We start from the raw sequence: 16167 nt of genomic DNA on the forward strand, positions 1-16167 counted from the left end.
CATTCCTTTTTATTGCTGAAAAATATTCCATTGTTTATATTATATTTTATTTGTTCATTCATCAGTTGATTGACAGTTTGTCTACTTTTTGGCTGTTATGAATAATGCTGCTGTGAACACATACACGTTTTTGTGCAGAGATATGCTTTATTTGTCTTGGGTATATACTTAGGAGTGGAGAGAAGTGATTTTTGTCTATTATGTAAGGTAGGGATCCGATTTCATTCTTTCCCATATGAGTAACTTACTGTCTTAGCATAGTTTTGAAACTGGTTCACCATTGCCCTCCAAAAGTGCAATACCAGTGGGATGCGTGGGTGGCTCAGTCAATTGAGCTTCTGACTCTTGATTTCAACTTGGGTCATGATCCCAGGGTTGTGAGATCAAGCCCTGCATTGGGGCTCTGTGCTGACAGCACGGAGCCTGCTTGGAATTATTTCTCTTCCTGTCCCCACCCCTGCTCACCTTCTCTCTCTCTCTCTCTCTCTCTCTCTCTCTCTCTCTCTCTAAGTAAAATAAATAAAAATTTTAAAAATAAAACTTCTTTTTTAAAAAAATGCAGTACCAGCTCCAACCAATGTAACCTTGTTTCTAGGTTCACTATTATGTTCCATTAGTCAAAATTTCCTATTTTTTATAATACTATACTGTATTAATTTCAGTCACATTATTCTAGGCCCTGATCTGTGGCATGTCAGGCCATTTGTTCGTTGGGACTATCATGGGATTCTGTTCATCCTGTACATTTTAGGTTCAGCTTGTCAAGTTTCTTGGAAGCTTTTGTTAAAATTTTAATTGGATTTGCATCGATGTCATCAATTTGGGGAGAACTGTCGGAAGGCTTTCCATCCCCATGATGTATCTCTGTTATTTAGATTTTCATTAATGTCTTTTAAAAAGGCTTATAATTTTTTCTCTAGAATTTTGCACATCTTTTGGTAGACTTATTTCTGAGAATCTTCTGTTTGTTAGAGCTATTCATGGTGTTTATAATTTTTGTGCTGATGTGTAAAGATTACAAATAATTTTTAAACATGGCTCTTTAATTCAAACACCTTTCTAAACTCTTATTATTCCTAATGATTTGTACATTCATTTCGCATTCTGTCTATATAGACAATCATAGCTTTTATGACTGAAGGCAGTTTGTTTTCCTTTTTTTTTCTCTTGTCATACATTTATGAATGTAAGTCGTGGTAGGCATTTTTTTCTTTTTCCTGATTTCTTTTTCTTCTTCCTGCACAATAAATAATAAATAAAATTTGCTGAGTTTTTGGTAAATATCTTTCACCTGGTTAAGAATGGTCTCTTCTGGGGTGCCTGGGTGACTCAGTTGGTTAAGCATCTGACTCTTTATTTTGGCTCAGGTCATGATCTCATGGCTCATGAGTTCGAGCCCCATGTCAGGCTCTTTGCTGACAGTGCAGAACCTGCCTTGGGACCCTCTCTTTTCCTCTCTCTCTGCCCTCTCTGCTTGTTCTCTCTCTCTCTTTCAAAAATAAATAAAACTTAAAAAATAATAAAAACTTAAAAAATGGCCAAGAATTCCTGTCATGGAGTTTTTTTCAATGTTTTTTTTTTGTTTGTTTATTGAGATAACCATAAGGCTTTTTTCTTTGAATACATTAATGGAAAAAAAATCATATCATAGGTTATGTTTTACCATTACACCAACATTATGTCTCATCCAATATTTAAATGATGTATTATTGCTGGCTTCAATTTGCTAACAATTTTTGAGAGTGATTGACCTGAATTTTTCTTTTTTAGACATATTTTTTAATCGATGTTAATGCTAGCCTCATAAATTGAGTTGCTGAGTAATCTTTTTTTGAGTCCCTGGAAGAATTAATCTAAGAGTGAATTATTTGTTTCTTAAAAATTTGGTGAATCTGGCCAGTAGAACCATCTGGGCTTGATATTTCATTTCAGGAAAGATTTTTGACTACTATTTAAATTTTTCTGATGGTTGCTGGATGATTCACATTTTCCAATTTTCTAGCCAGTTTTGGTAAATTTTTATAGTTTATGAATTTTCCTTTTCGTTTAAATTTGATAATTTATTGGCACTTACAGATTTTGAGAAATGTTAAACTGCCCTTGCATTCTGTACAACTTGGCAATAACATATTTTATTTGTATACATTACTGGACTTGGTTTCTAATAATTTGCTTAGGATTTTATGTCTGTGTTCATGAGTAAACTGACCTGTAATTTTTGTTTCTCTTCATATTCTTGTCATCCTTTGTTATCAATATTATAACTTCTGAAATAGTTTGAGAGTACATTTCTCTATTCTCTGCAAGAGATTATAAAAGACTAGAATGATCTATCTTCTGGAAGATTTTTTTAGGACTCACCTGTGAAATTATCTAAACTTATTGTTTTCTTTGTAGGAAGCATTTTCACTATTCTTCCAATTTATCTAATTAGATTGTTTTATTTCTTCTTTTTGGCATTTTATATTTTCCTGGGAATCTATTTCACTTCTGTTCTCCAAGTATTGGCATAATCTTTCATTTTTATTTTTATTTTTTTAAAGTTCATTTATTTTGAGGGAAAGAGAGAGAGAGAGTGAGTGAGGAACAGACAGAGAGATGGAGAGGGAGAATCCCAAGCAGGCTCTACACCACCAGCATAGAGCACTATGTCGGGCTAGAACCCACGAACCATGAGCTCATGACCTGAGCCAAAGTCAGATGCTTAACCGACTGAGCCACCCAGGTTCCCCTAATCTTTTTTTTTTTTTTTTTTTTTTTTTTTTTGAGAGAGAGTGCACAAGTGGCGGAGGGGCAGAGAGGGAGAGGAAGAAACAGAAATCCCAAGTAGGTTCTGCACTGTCAGCCCAGAGCCCAATGTGGGTCACAGTCTCACAACTGTGAGATCATGACCTCAGCCAAAATCAAGAGTCAGGTGCTTTACTGACTGAGCCAGCCAGGTACCCCTTGGCATAATATTTTTATGGTATGATCTTATTTATCTCTTTAATGTCTGATGGATTTGTGGTATGGTTTTTTTTTTAATGTTAGTATTAGTTATCTCTTTTTTCTAGGTAATATTGCCATAGCTTTATTTGCAGCCCCAATATTGTTTATTTGTGTCTTCTCTCCTGTTTCCTTCATCAGTCTTAGCAGAAATTGTTCTATCTTGTAATTTTTTTTTTTTTTAATTTTTTTTTTCAACGTTTATTTATTTTTGGGACAGAGAGAGACAGAGCATGAACGGGGGAGGGGCAGAGAGAGAGGGAGACACAGAATCGGAAACAGGCTCCAGGCTCTGAGCCATCAGCCCAGAGCCTGACGCGGGGCTCGAACTCATGGACCGCGAGATCGTGACCTGGCTGAAGTCGGACGCTTAACCGACTGCGCCACCCAGGCACCCCAATCTTGTAATTTCTTAAATTGGCCTTTTTTTCATTAACAATTAGCCTTTTAAAAATAAATAATATGTTATGGCTACATATTTCCTTCACTTCACCTTCATCCTTCAGGATTTCGTAAGTAATATTTTCTTTGTAAATCATTTCTAAGAATTTTTATTTAAATGTTATGAATTTATTTTTGATTAGGAAATATGTTAACATCAATCAATTAAAATTTTTTTAATGTTTATTTATTTTAAAGAGAGAGGGACAGAGAGCATGCATGAGCAGGGGAGGAGCGGAGAGAAAGGGAGATAGAGAATCCCAAGCAGGCTCTGAGCTCTGTGCTGACAGCAGAGAGCCTGATGTGGGGCTTGAACCCACAAACCGTGCAGTCATAACCTGAGCTGAAGTCAGACTCTTAAGAGACTGAGCCACCCAGGCACCCCAACATCAATCAATTTAAAAGTCACAAAAATAGATACAATAAAATATCTCCCATGAACCCATGACTGTTGATACTAACCCCCTCATTCCCATTTAAAACAGTACAAATGTGGAAAAAAAATGTCTTGGGTCTTCTAAGTACTTTAATTTTTATCTTAAATTTGTTTTTAACCATGAATTATTTAAACTGTGTTTAAAACTTTGAAGTATTAGGGGATTATTTTGGTTTTGTTGTTGCTATTTTTGCCAAGGTTCCTAATTTAATTTTTTTTAAATCTTTATTCACTTTTTGAGAGACAGAGACAGAGCGAGCATGAGCGGGGGAGGGACAGAGAGAGAGGGAGACACAGAATCTGAAACAGGCTCCAGGTTCTGAGCTGTCAGCACAGAGCCTGACATGTATTTTAAAAACATTTTTAAATTTATAGAGAAAATTGCAAAGACAGTATAAAGTTTTCCCATATACCTTGCACCCAGTTTCCCCTTTTATTAACATCTTACGTAATATGGTACATTGTTTAAATTACACACCAATGTTGGTATGTCATCATTGAATAAAATCCATACCTTATTCAGATTTGCTTAGTTTTTACCTAGTGTCCTTTTTTTGTTACACAATCCCATCTAGAATATCACATTACATTTAGTTGTCTTCTTTCCTTAGTCTCTTCTGCTATGATAGTTTGTCAGATTTTCCTTACTTTTGATAACCTTGACAGTTTTGAGGAATGCCCATTAGGAATTTGTAAAATGCCCTTCATTGTAATTTGGAATACCTCTGCAAGGAAGATTTGTTTCTTCTCCCCTATTAGTTAACTTATTAAATAAATCATTTATATGAGTACGTACTCATGGATATTTATTTTATTCTTTGAAATATAATCCAATCCTTTTTTTTTTTTTTTCTCAAATTGTTCCAGCTTTGGCCATTGGGAGCTCCTTCAGTTGGTTCTTGTATCTTTAATATACTCTCATCAAGGAGCACTTCCTTACTACTAGCACAGCAAGATGCTCTGGTTCATCTTATATATTTCCTGCTCACTCTTAGACTCAGTCATTTGTCTAAGGGCCACTGTTTCCTTTTATCAGGGAATGGTACTAGAACCCAGAATCTGAGCGCTTGGTGTATTTGTTGCTACTGGGATGTCATTTACTGAATATATTCTTTTTTTCCCTCACTTTACCTGCTTTTAAGCTTTTCTCTTTGTCTTTTGTGTTCTGCCATTTCATTACCTAGTATACAGATTAGACCCCTCCCTCCCTCCCTCCCTTCCTCCCTTCCTTCCTTCCTTCCTTCCTGCCTTTCCTTCCTTCCTTTCCTTTCCTTTCCTTTCCTTTCCTTTCCTTTCCTTTCCTTTCCTTTCCTTCCTTCCTTTTCTGTCCTGTCTGATATTTATTCTGCTTACTAATTCTGAGGATTCTTATTTTTCCTCAGTTCTGAAAATTCTCATTTTTGCATACCCTTCCTATCTTCTCTTTTCTGTCCCCTCCTCCTAGAACTCCAGACATATATTAGATATTTTTATTTTACCTTCCATAGCTTTAAACATCTCACTTACAGTTATCTTCTGATTATTAATTTGCTGTGTTCTAAGTAATTTATTAAGATCCCTCTTCTGTTTCATTACTTTTTTGCTTTTGCTATGTTTAAACTGCCTTAACTCATCTATTCTTTTATTCAAAAACTTTTTTTGGAAGTTATATTTGATTCTTTCTCAAACATGATAATTTTTGCTTAGTCTCTTGTGACTTACTCACTTTGTGATTCTATCTTTTAAAAACATTTTTTTGTGTGTTTATTTATTTTGAGAGAGGGAAAGAGAGAAGGGGAAAGGGGGGAGGGGCAGAGAGAGAGGGAGAGAGAGAATCCCAAGCATCCCCCACACTGTCAGTGCAGAGCCCAACATGGGGCTTGATCTCACGAACCATGAGATCATGACCTGAGCCAATATCAAGAATCAGATGTTTAACCAACTGAGCCACCCAGGCGCCCCTTTAAAATTTTTTTTTAATGTTTCATCTTTTGTTTTTTAAAACATTTAATGCATGTTATTTTATCTTATTTTTCTGATAATTCTCATATTTGAGGTGCCTGCCAGTGGGAATCTGTTTTTGCTGACTCTTACCGATGGTGTTTTTTCCCTGGATTTAATAATTCTTAAATTATGAGCTCATTCTTGGTTTACCTTAATTTATGGAAAACTTGGAGACATGAAACTAAAGAAACTTTTTTCCAGAGGGAATTTATTTTAGCATCAGGCAGGAGTAAATAACACTATGGACCTAGAACCACTTTAGTCCTATTCCAGGCCCGCTGACTTAATTCCATGGAATCATGTTCAGCTCCCATATTCCTTGCCCCCAGAAGCTGCAATGCTCATAAAGACATTTGTCCTCCAAGATACATTGCCTTTTGAGCGTGCTCAGTGCTCACTATCCTATTTTTGACACATGCAGTTTTATAGTGTGTGATTTTTGTTTTGTTTTTTTCTTTTGGATTTTTCTCTTACTTCCTATGAGCAAAGAAAGAAAACATTGTATTTTGTACAGAATCTAGTTGTTTCATCTCATGAAGGTCTCTCAGAATATCTAATCTGCCAAACTGCCTGAGGTAACCATCCTAAATCACCAATATTCCCCTCTCTTCCTGGCCTTCATCATGCATTTAGTTGTTTAGCCCTTTTTTTAATGTTTATTTTTGAGAGAGCACAAGTGGGGGATGGGCAGAAAGAAGGAGAGACACAGATCCCAAGTAGGCTCCGTGCCATCAGCGCAGAGCCTCATGTGGGGCTCCAACCCATGAACCGCGAGATCATTACCTGAGCTGAGATCAAGAGTCGGACACTTAACCCGCTGCACCACCCAGGTGCCTTCCCCTAACCGTTTCAGTTCTACTTCTAAAATTGTATTCCCATCCATTCCACTCTTTCCACTACTGCTGGCCTTCCCATCTCTGGTGTGTCTAAGCCATGATATAAACTGCCTCCAGGGTAGTCTTTCTTAATACAAATTCAGTAGTATTTCTTGACTTACTATCCCCACATACTCCTTTCCAGCACCCAATTTAGGTATCTTACTGGTCCTCCAGTGCCTTGATTTCCAACCCCTGTAGTTTAATGTCTTCAATATCTGCAGCAAATCTCTGTTTTCTGAGTTTCTCCTATTCCTCTTTGACGTTCTGTTTTTCTTCTTCCATGCAACTCATTCTTTCTTCCTGAAATGTCCTGTATTTATCCCTGTTCCCAAGTGGTGCTAATTTCTCTCTTAAGGTACATCTCAGATGCATTCACTTTTATTCAGGTTTTCAGAATTCTTAGCTCAAAGTAAGGGCTCCCTCTTTTGAACTTCTATGGCACATCATCTTCTCTTATGGCTCTATGGGGTGTGTGTGTTTGTGTGTGTGTGTGTGTGTGTGTGTGTGTGTAGCTTATTTATTATAGTCTAAACTCTATGGGTAAAGTTTTTTCTCTAGAAGTCACTTATGTGGCTTCCACATCATAGGTCCTAACAAATGGTAGATTACATATACCTACACATTAAAGAGTAGCACATTGGAAACATTTCAGCTCTTGGTGGTGATTGCTCACAAACTTTCTGTGATGGTACAAAGGTAACCTAATACATCAATAACTATATTAACATTGTCTATTCCAAGAGCACCTATAGAACAATTTTTGGATTTCCAAGATAGTCCAAATGATTCTTAACCATGAACATGTTCTCAACTTAGACACATTTTGCTTTCATAAAATGCATTTTTGAATTTTGTTTGGGACCACTTTGATGATAATCCTGGCAATCTATTATCACTTATGAGATGTTTCAACCTCTCACTGCTCTTGCCAGAACTTGTCAGATTCAGAGTGGTTTGAAGAGTCATTAGCTTTCTGGGGCGCCTGGGTGGCTCAGTAGGTTAAGTGTCCTACTTCAGCTCAGATCGTGATCTGAGTCATGAGTTCATCATCAGGTCATGAGGTTGAGCCCTGTGTCTGGCTCTCTGCTGTCAGCACAGAACCCGCTTTGGATCCTCGTCCCCCTCGCTCTCTGCCCCTTCCCCACTCGCACCTGTGCACACGTGCACTCTCTCTTCTCTTTCAAAAATAAACATTAAAAAAAGAGTCATTAGCTTTCTAAGGAAATTGGTATAAACGTTTGGTGTTTGTCTTTTGGTGACTGGCTTATTTCACTGAGCATAATGTCCTCAAGTTTCATCCGTGCTATAGTATAAGTCAGAATTTCCTTCTTTCTGTAGGACGAAGAACAATGCATCGTACATACAGACCCCATTTTGCTTATCCCCCTATCTGTTGATGGACATTCAGTTGCTTCCATGTTTTCTGGTCTGTTTGTATGTTTTTAACTGTTAATTGAACTCAGCTCGATTAAAAGTTGTGCTTACGGTGTGTGTCCCCTATAGACAGATAACAACCTTTATTAATTTGTTAAATGTTGTTGTAATTCTCCTGTTCTATATCAGTCAGAATGATGAAGTTTGATAGCTCGTTATTTATAATCGTAAAGAAAAATGAACACGTCTATTCCAGATTGATCTTGGCAGTTCTGTCACTCTAGTTATCAGCACTTGCTAAGGACTGAAATATTAAATACCCCAGGGAAGCCTTCAGCATTAAGTTCTTTCATTTAATGTTTATTTCTCCCATAATTAGTTGATACATTTTTCAGTATAGTTTTTCTGTTTGAAAATCGTCATTGGACTAAAGCCAGTGCATATCAATGTGCCAGCAACTTAAAATGCCTTCCTTAAGTTCTCGTCACATTCCTAGTCAACTAATAAAAATATACAGAATTACGAAGCGCACCAGTGGCTCGGGTGTGCAGAAACAGGTTCACGTATACACTGTTGTTCACATTGGAAAATGGACTCAGTGTTTCTGTAGAGCAATTTGGAAAAAAAGCTACAAAGTCATTCTTATCTTTTGACGAAATAATCTTCATAACGTAAACTAAAAGCAAAATAGCATTGTAATGTATTCATAGGTGTCGCATATGTAATAATGACTAATTGGAATAAGACAAATATCCAAAAATAATATGATTAAGTAAATGACGATATACTGCAATGATGAAATATTAAAGAGATACTAAGAGTGACAAGTACGCTAATAAATGGAAATGAAGACATAAAGTTAGGTATAGGAAAAGGTAGAACAGCATCTAAACGTGACTATACCATTGAAAATATTTTTATGGGCGTGCCCGGATGACTCAGTTAAGTGCGTAACTCTTGATTTCAGCTCAGGTCATGACCTCACGATTTGTGAGATCAAGCCCCCCCAGGGGCTCTGCGCTGACGGCACAGAGTCTGCTGGGGATTCTCTCACGCCCTCTCTCTCTGCCCCTCCCCCACTTACACTTTCTCTCTCTCTCAAAATAAATAAATAAATAAACTTAAAAAAAAAGCAAATATTTTATGTACATCGACAAAGATTGAAATTCAGTTTGGGGTGGTTTCGGTGGTTTTGGGAAGCTAACTTATTTTGTTCGTTTTTTATTTTTTACAAAGACGTTATGACCCTGTGACTTTGGGATGCAGCTTTGTACTAATCCTGGTGAAAATGAGAAGTTAGGCGTGTGCAATAAGAATAAATGAACAAAATACAACAAATGTTATTCTCTATAAAAAATTCTTACAACTTTGATACAGTATAGTAGGTGATAAAAACAAAGGCTTTCAAATCAAATCAGTCTGAATTTGGATAAAACCTTTGCAAGTCTGTTTCTCTCAGACTACGTCTTAGTCTGTCCTGGCTACTATAAGAACATACCACGGGCTGGGTGTGTTATAAGCAGCAGACATGCACCTGTCCCATTTCTGGAAGCTGGAAGTCGAAGACCAAGGCACCAGCATGTTTGTGTTCTAATAAGGACCCTCTTCCTGGTTCATGGCTAGCGCCTTCTCCCTGCGTCCTCACGTGGTAGAAGGGGAAAGGGATTTCTGAGTCTCCTTTCAAAAGGCACTAATCCCATTTTATAAAGGCATTAATCACATCCTGAAGGCCCAAGATGACCAATGTCCTTAATAGAAGAGGAAAATTTGGACCCAGGGACACAGACACACAAAGAAGCCATGTGAAGACAGAGCAGAGACTGGAGCGATACGTCTGTAAGCCGAGGAACACCAAAGATCTCCAGCAAACCCCAGAAGCTAGAAGAGAGGCATGGAACAGAATTTTCCCTCTGAGCCTCCAAAAGGAATCCACTCTACCAACACTTTGATTTCAGACTACTAATCTCTAGAACTGTGAGAGAATAGGTGTCTGTTGTATTAAGCCACTCAGTTTATAGTACTTTGTTAATGGCAGCCTCAGGAAACTAATATACCCCGTATGTTTGGGAATTAAGAAACCTACTTCGAAATGGTTTATAAGTCAAAGAAGAAAATAATAATGGAAGTTAAAAATGTTTGAGCTAAATGATAATGAAAATCTCATATTTCTACACCTAAGAGATTAAACGTAAGCAATAGCTGGAGGGATATTTATAGTCTTAAGTTTATAAATCAGAAAAGAAGTAAGTATAAAAATAAATGACTTAAATACTGAAAATAAGAAAATAGGAGGAGGAATATAAAATAAACCCAAGAACGTAGAATGCTAGACATCATGAAATCAGAGCAGACATCATATGAAATAAAAACGAAAATACAAGGGCACCTGGGTGGCTTAGTTGGTTAAGCGTCTGACTCTTGATTTCGGTTCAGGTCATGGTTGTGGGACCGAGCCCTGTGTCGGGCTCTACGCTGACGGCATGGAGCCTGTTTGCGACTCTTTCTGTCTCTCTGCCTGTCTCTCTGTCTCTGCCTCTCTCTCTGCCTCTCCCCTGCTTGTGCACGAGCTCTCTCTCTCTCAAAATAAATGAGCTTAAAAAAGCCCGAAAATACAATAGCAAGTACTAGATGAATCTTCGGAACATAATGTTGAATATTGAAAAAGCAAGTTGCAAAGGAATACATATAACATTCCACTTACATAAATATTTGAAGCAAATGAAATGGACTATGTTGTATATGGTAAAATGTTCTAGGTAGCATTTATGTCTAAATGAGGAGGGGATGGCATGGGATGGGAGAATAAGGGAAGGAAGGAAGGAAGGAAGGAAGGAAGGAAGGAAGGAAGGAAGGAAGGAAGGAAGAGAGGGAGGAAGGAAGGAAGGAAGGGAGGAAGGAAGGGAGGGAACTTTTTTGGTAGATTTATTAACCTTTTGTGTTTCTTCTTTTATGATTTTCCTATTCATATCCTCTACCTGTTTTTCATTTTTAAAAATAAGGCTATTGCCGACATGGAAGCCCAAGTTCACAAGTTGAGAGAAGAGCTGATTCATGTGAACTCACAGCGGAAACAGCAGCTGGTGGAACTCGGCCTTCTTCGTGAAGAGGAGAAGCAAAAGGCTGCAAGGGACCACGAGACCGCGGTCTATAAGCTGAAGGCCGAGTCAGAAAAGATGAAGTTGGAGCTGAAGAGGGCTCATGCCGCCGAGACAGACGTGGCATTGGAAAAGGTAAGGCATCCCGCTGGATTCGTACAGATCCCTGGGACCCATGTTTGGATACCACTGCTGCCACCCTTGCATTTGATCTCTCAAAGATGGCAGGCCTAGAACCACTCCCGAAATGTGTAAACTATTCACATGAGCAGTTTCAGTAGCTCGCTCTATGTTTAAACACCACGAGAAGAATCCGGGGAGTAGGTTCCCTAACTTTTCCCTTGACGTTCATGGAAGGGATAGTTGGAATATCCCATTTCCGTAGGGATTGAATACACGTGGTGATAGAGCAGTGTAGAACACTGTCCGGTATTGTGCTGAGCAGGGATCCTCAGGCGATAGCCCGAAGTTTTCCTAGGTTAAGACTAGATCTTTGGTAGTTTTTCCAGTAGTTGTTTCTATATTTCACAGTCTTTTGTAATAGCGTGACATAAATGATGACGTAGTTTCCCAGATAGATGTTTCAGATTAAGAAAAGTTTCTTTAGAATTATATATTTTTGAAAAAGATGTCAGCATAATGTTCACACATTTGGGGTTGACTTGTATTCCAGGTATAATCTCAAATATTCATTCTTTCAATGTTCTGAAAAAGTGGAAACATTTTAATTGGGTAGTAAATGTGAAATGTTATAAATCATAGCAGCTGTAAATGACCTCTTGAGTTCCTATAGACTCGTCTCTTACCTTGAGATCAAAAAACTTGAATAGGGTAATCTAAGAGTCTTCTAATTCTGCTTATTTTTTTTACCTTTTCTTCTTCATCTTTGAATATTCTGTCTTCACAGAACACACAGCACCGTTCTAATGCTTCACTGATTTTATTTTTTTAATTTTTATTTACTTTTGAGAGAGAGAGAGAGAGAGAGAGAGAGAGCGTGAGCGAGGGAGGGGCAGAGAGAGACACACACACAGAATCCGAAGCAGGTTTCAGGCTCTGAGCTGTCAGCGCAGAGCCCGACACGGGGCTCAAACTCACGGACCGCGAGATCATGACCTGGGCCGAAGTCAGACGCTTAACCGACGGAGCCACCCAGGTGCCCCTGCTCCACTGATATTACACGGATTGTGACCCTAAGATGCTTCCCTGATAGTGTCTTAATTTCTCAGGAGCTCGGATTTTATCAGGCTTTGCCCTTGGCAGCATAACTCTGAACCCAAAAATAAATAGGAACAAGACTCTAAAGAGGCAGAAGGTAGCCTGGCTTCTTAGAGAAATAGCAGGGAGACTGGCGTGGCCAGAAATGGTGACCAAGGAGGAGAAAGAGAAGGAGGTGATGAGGCTAGGGAAGAAACCTCGGGTCCTGTGGGCCTACGTGGGCCCTTGGCAGGGTTTTGCTTTGACTCTGAGAGTAAGGAGACTTGGCAGGTTTTGAGCAGAGGAGGGACGATGCTCTGATTCCCATTTGAGTAGCATCTCTCTGCGCGTGCTAAGAATAGACTGAACTGAAGGCACAGAAGGCAGTAGGGACACCAGTGAAAAGTCCATTGCAGGAAGTTTAGACGAGATGACAGAGGCCCGGGCCTGGGCAGTGGCAGCAAAAGTGGTCAAAACTGATGAGATTCGGGTTGGGTTCTGAAAAGGGAACAGACAGTGTCTGCTGTTGGTTCAGATGTGGAGTCAAGAGAGAAAGAGAGGGGCGTATGCTATGGCGCAGTCAAGGGCGGTTTCACAGTGACTTGCGAGGGGGCCAGTGGACCAGTGGAGTTATTTGTTGTTGAAGGAAGAGTAACAGAGCAGGTGGTGGGGCCACTGGGGGCGGGTCCAGGTTGCGATGCCTTTTATACACCTAAGTGAGGAATTTGTGGTAATTCCATCAAGGCAGTACAAAATAAGAATGTTTTGATGCTAAAATATGCAGAGTTTCAGGAATTAGAAAGCGTCCTTATTGAGACTGTCTTAGCCCTCTGAAAATAGCAGATCAGCGAGACTGATGGAGCGAAAGGGATGTCGGCCCATCCTCTCCGGTGACTCTTACATGCCCCTCCCCTCGCCTTGGTGCCAGTCAGCTCTAGCCAACAGCTCAAAGTGCTTCTAAGGAGATGTTCTTAAATGGCACAGGAACCCCTGCACACTGATTTCAGAAAATTGGACGTACCAAAACCAGACTTAAAAACATACAAGCTGGGCCTTAATTTTCTTGCATTATGTATTCATATTTCAGATGTTTCTTTTTACTAGAAGATGAACCTTTTCAAGTATAGGTCTATACGTGTTGTAACTAATTAGCAGTTTGCAGATAATAAAGAAAAATAGTAATAGAACCATTAGTGATTCAGTTGGCAAACATTTCTGGAAGATCTTCTGTAACCTAGAAAGGCACCTCCCAGGCACTGTGCGGACACATAGAAAAAAGAAACAAAAAAGGTACTGTCCTTAAGGAGATCTGAAAGTAACAGTGGCAGTAAGATATTCACACGTAGAAAAATGACTATAATGCAAGGTGGAGTGTGAATTGGGGGAGATCATTCCTGTTAAGGAAATCAGGGAAGATTCACTGGAAGAGGTGTCACTTTTACCAGATATAAGTAATATGTAGGATTTTGACTAGTAGATATGCAAGGGGCATTCAAAGCCAGAGGACTTAACAACAGCAAGACAAACAAAACTGTTTATGTGGCATTGAGGTTAATCAAGGGGAGTGGTTAGTGATCAGGCTAAAAGACAGTCTAGGATCACTAAGACTCTCCAAAGCCGTGATAGTATTTTAGCTTCATGGGGTAAACGGTGAGGAGCTGCTGAAAGTTTTTAAGCCCTGAAAGTCAGCATTCAAGTGATTCTTGGGAAAATCTTTCTGTCGGTGTTGTTGTAGTGGGAATGCCAATTGGTGGGGACCGGATTAATAACACGGGCAGGAGGTCTCTGTGAGCACGTTAGAATTGCGGGAAGGCTGTGAGAGCCTAGTGGTGACAATGGGCTGGAGAGAACATGGCTGAGAATCATCTCAGAGGTGGCATTGATTACACTTGTCAAGGTTACATCCAGCCCTGAATACATGGGGAAGGGAGAAGTCTGGTTGGGGAGAAAGAAGGCATGTACCATTTGTTGAGTTGGACGTGCCTCCATTCCACCCAGCTGTGACGCTCGTTCACTTGCTGTTGAAGGAACGTCTGTAGAGAGCCAGAAGAGAGGGCAGGACTCGAAGAAACAGCTGTGGGGTGTCACCCACAGGGAGGGCCTGTTCATGAGAGGAATATAGAAAGAAAACAGTCAGCCGTGAAGGAAGAACTTCATTGAAGATGTTGGGGAGGAAGCAGCCAAAGAAGGGTCATTGAGGTAAGAGGAATCTGAGAAGACTGTATTTTCATGGACACAAAGGCAGAGAATATTTGGAAAGGAGGATTTTCAAGAATGTGACACAAAATCAGGAAGGATGAGGGCAGAGGAGAGGTCATGGGATTTGAAACTGAGAATTCATGGATGATCTTGGGCAGAACCCTCAAGGGATAGTGTGGACAGGAACACTGCTGCAGAAGATGAGAGAGGAGTGAGGAAGGGAAGGTTCGTGAATACTCTGGTGTTTCAGAAAACCGGATATTAAAAGGAAGGTGTAGTTCCAAAGGAGTATATTTTTAGGCTGCAAGTGTCTTGAAATACAGGAGAAGGGAACTAGTGGACAGGAAGAGCTTAGTAAGGCAGAGAACCACAGACACTTGAGGGTTTGCCATCTGAGACATAAGGGTGTGGTTGAAAGAGTGGCACAGGCCCACCCTGGGCCCTTGGCCGCGAGGATCCAGCCGTGTGAGACCTTGGCCTGTTCCTGGAGCCTGCCTCGCGCTCTCCTTCCTCCAGGCCTTTATACCTGCCGCCCCTCGGCCTGGGATGTTCTTCCCCTCTCCTGGAGTCTCTGTGGCTCTCCTCCTCCTCACTCTGCACTGCTCAGTGTCCTTCTCTGACCTCGCTCTCCAAAGTCTTGCCCAGTTCTACCGGCGTTGCTGGTCCCATTGTCTTCATACTTCTTTTTTTTTTTTTTAAGCTGTTTTGTTTTTTTTTCAGTATATGAAATTTATTGTCAAATTGGTTTCCATACAACACCCAGTGCTCATCCCAAAAGGTGCCCTCCTCAATACCCATCACCCACCCTCCCCTCCCTCCCACCCCCCATCAACCCTCAGTTTGTTTTCAGTTTTTAAGAGTCTCTTATGCTTTGGCTCTCTCCCACTCTAACCTCTTTTTTTCTTTCCTTCCCCTCCCCCATGGGTTTCTGTTAAGTTTCTCAGGATCCACATAAGAGGATCCACATAAGAGTGAAAACATCTGTCTTTCTCTGTATGGCTTATTTCATTTAGCATCACACTTTCCAGTTCCATCCACGTTGCTACAAAGGGCCATATTTCATTCTTTCTCATTGCCACGTAGTACTCCATTGTGTATATAAACCACAATTTCTTTATCCATTCATCAGTTGATGGACATTTAGGCTCTTTCTATAATTTGGCTATTGTTGAGAGTGCTGCTATAAACATTGGGGTACAAGAGCCCTTATGCATCAGTACTCCTGTATCCCTTGGGTAAATTCCTAGCAGTGCTATTGCTGGGTCATAGGGTAGGTCTATTTTTAATTTTCTGAGGAACCTCCACACTGCTTTCCAGAGCGGCTGCACCAATTTGCATTCCCACCAACAGTGCAAGAGGGTTCCCGTTTCTCCACATCCTCTCCAGCATCTATAGTCTCCTGATTTGTTCATTTTGGCCACTCTGACTGGCGTGAGGTGATACCTGAGTATGGTTTTGATTTGTATTTCCCTGATGAGCAACGTTGAGCATCTTTTCATGTGCCTGTTGGCCATCCGGATATCTTCTTTAGAGAAGTGTCTATTCATGTTTTCTGCCCATTTCTTCACTGGGTTATTTG

The 16167-nt window shown here is 39.9% G+C and overlaps 1 protein-coding gene across 19 annotated transcripts in view; it reads left to right on the forward strand.

The window, feature by feature from the left end:
- Positions 1–16167, forward strand: part of CEP112 (centrosomal protein 112) — a 467190-nt gene that overhangs the window by 243949 nt on the left and 207074 nt on the right. For 18 of the 19 annotated variants that reach the window (XM_023244533.2, XM_045044857.1, XM_045044855.1 and 15 more), the window contains one exon: positions 11097–11327. In XM_023244533.2, the coding sequence (XP_023100301.2) occupies positions 11097–11327 (231 nt within the window). Of the gene's footprint in view, positions 1–11096; positions 11328–14416; positions 15254–16167 lie in introns of those variants that run through there. The other variant, XM_045044860.1, reaches the window with a different exon arrangement.

The sequence above is a fragment of the Felis catus genome, chromosome E1 (assembly GCF_018350175.1).
Source record: "Felis catus isolate Fca126 chromosome E1, F.catus_Fca126_mat1.0, whole genome shotgun sequence".
NCBI classification, from domain to species: domain Eukaryota; kingdom Metazoa; phylum Chordata; class Mammalia; order Carnivora; family Felidae; genus Felis; species Felis catus.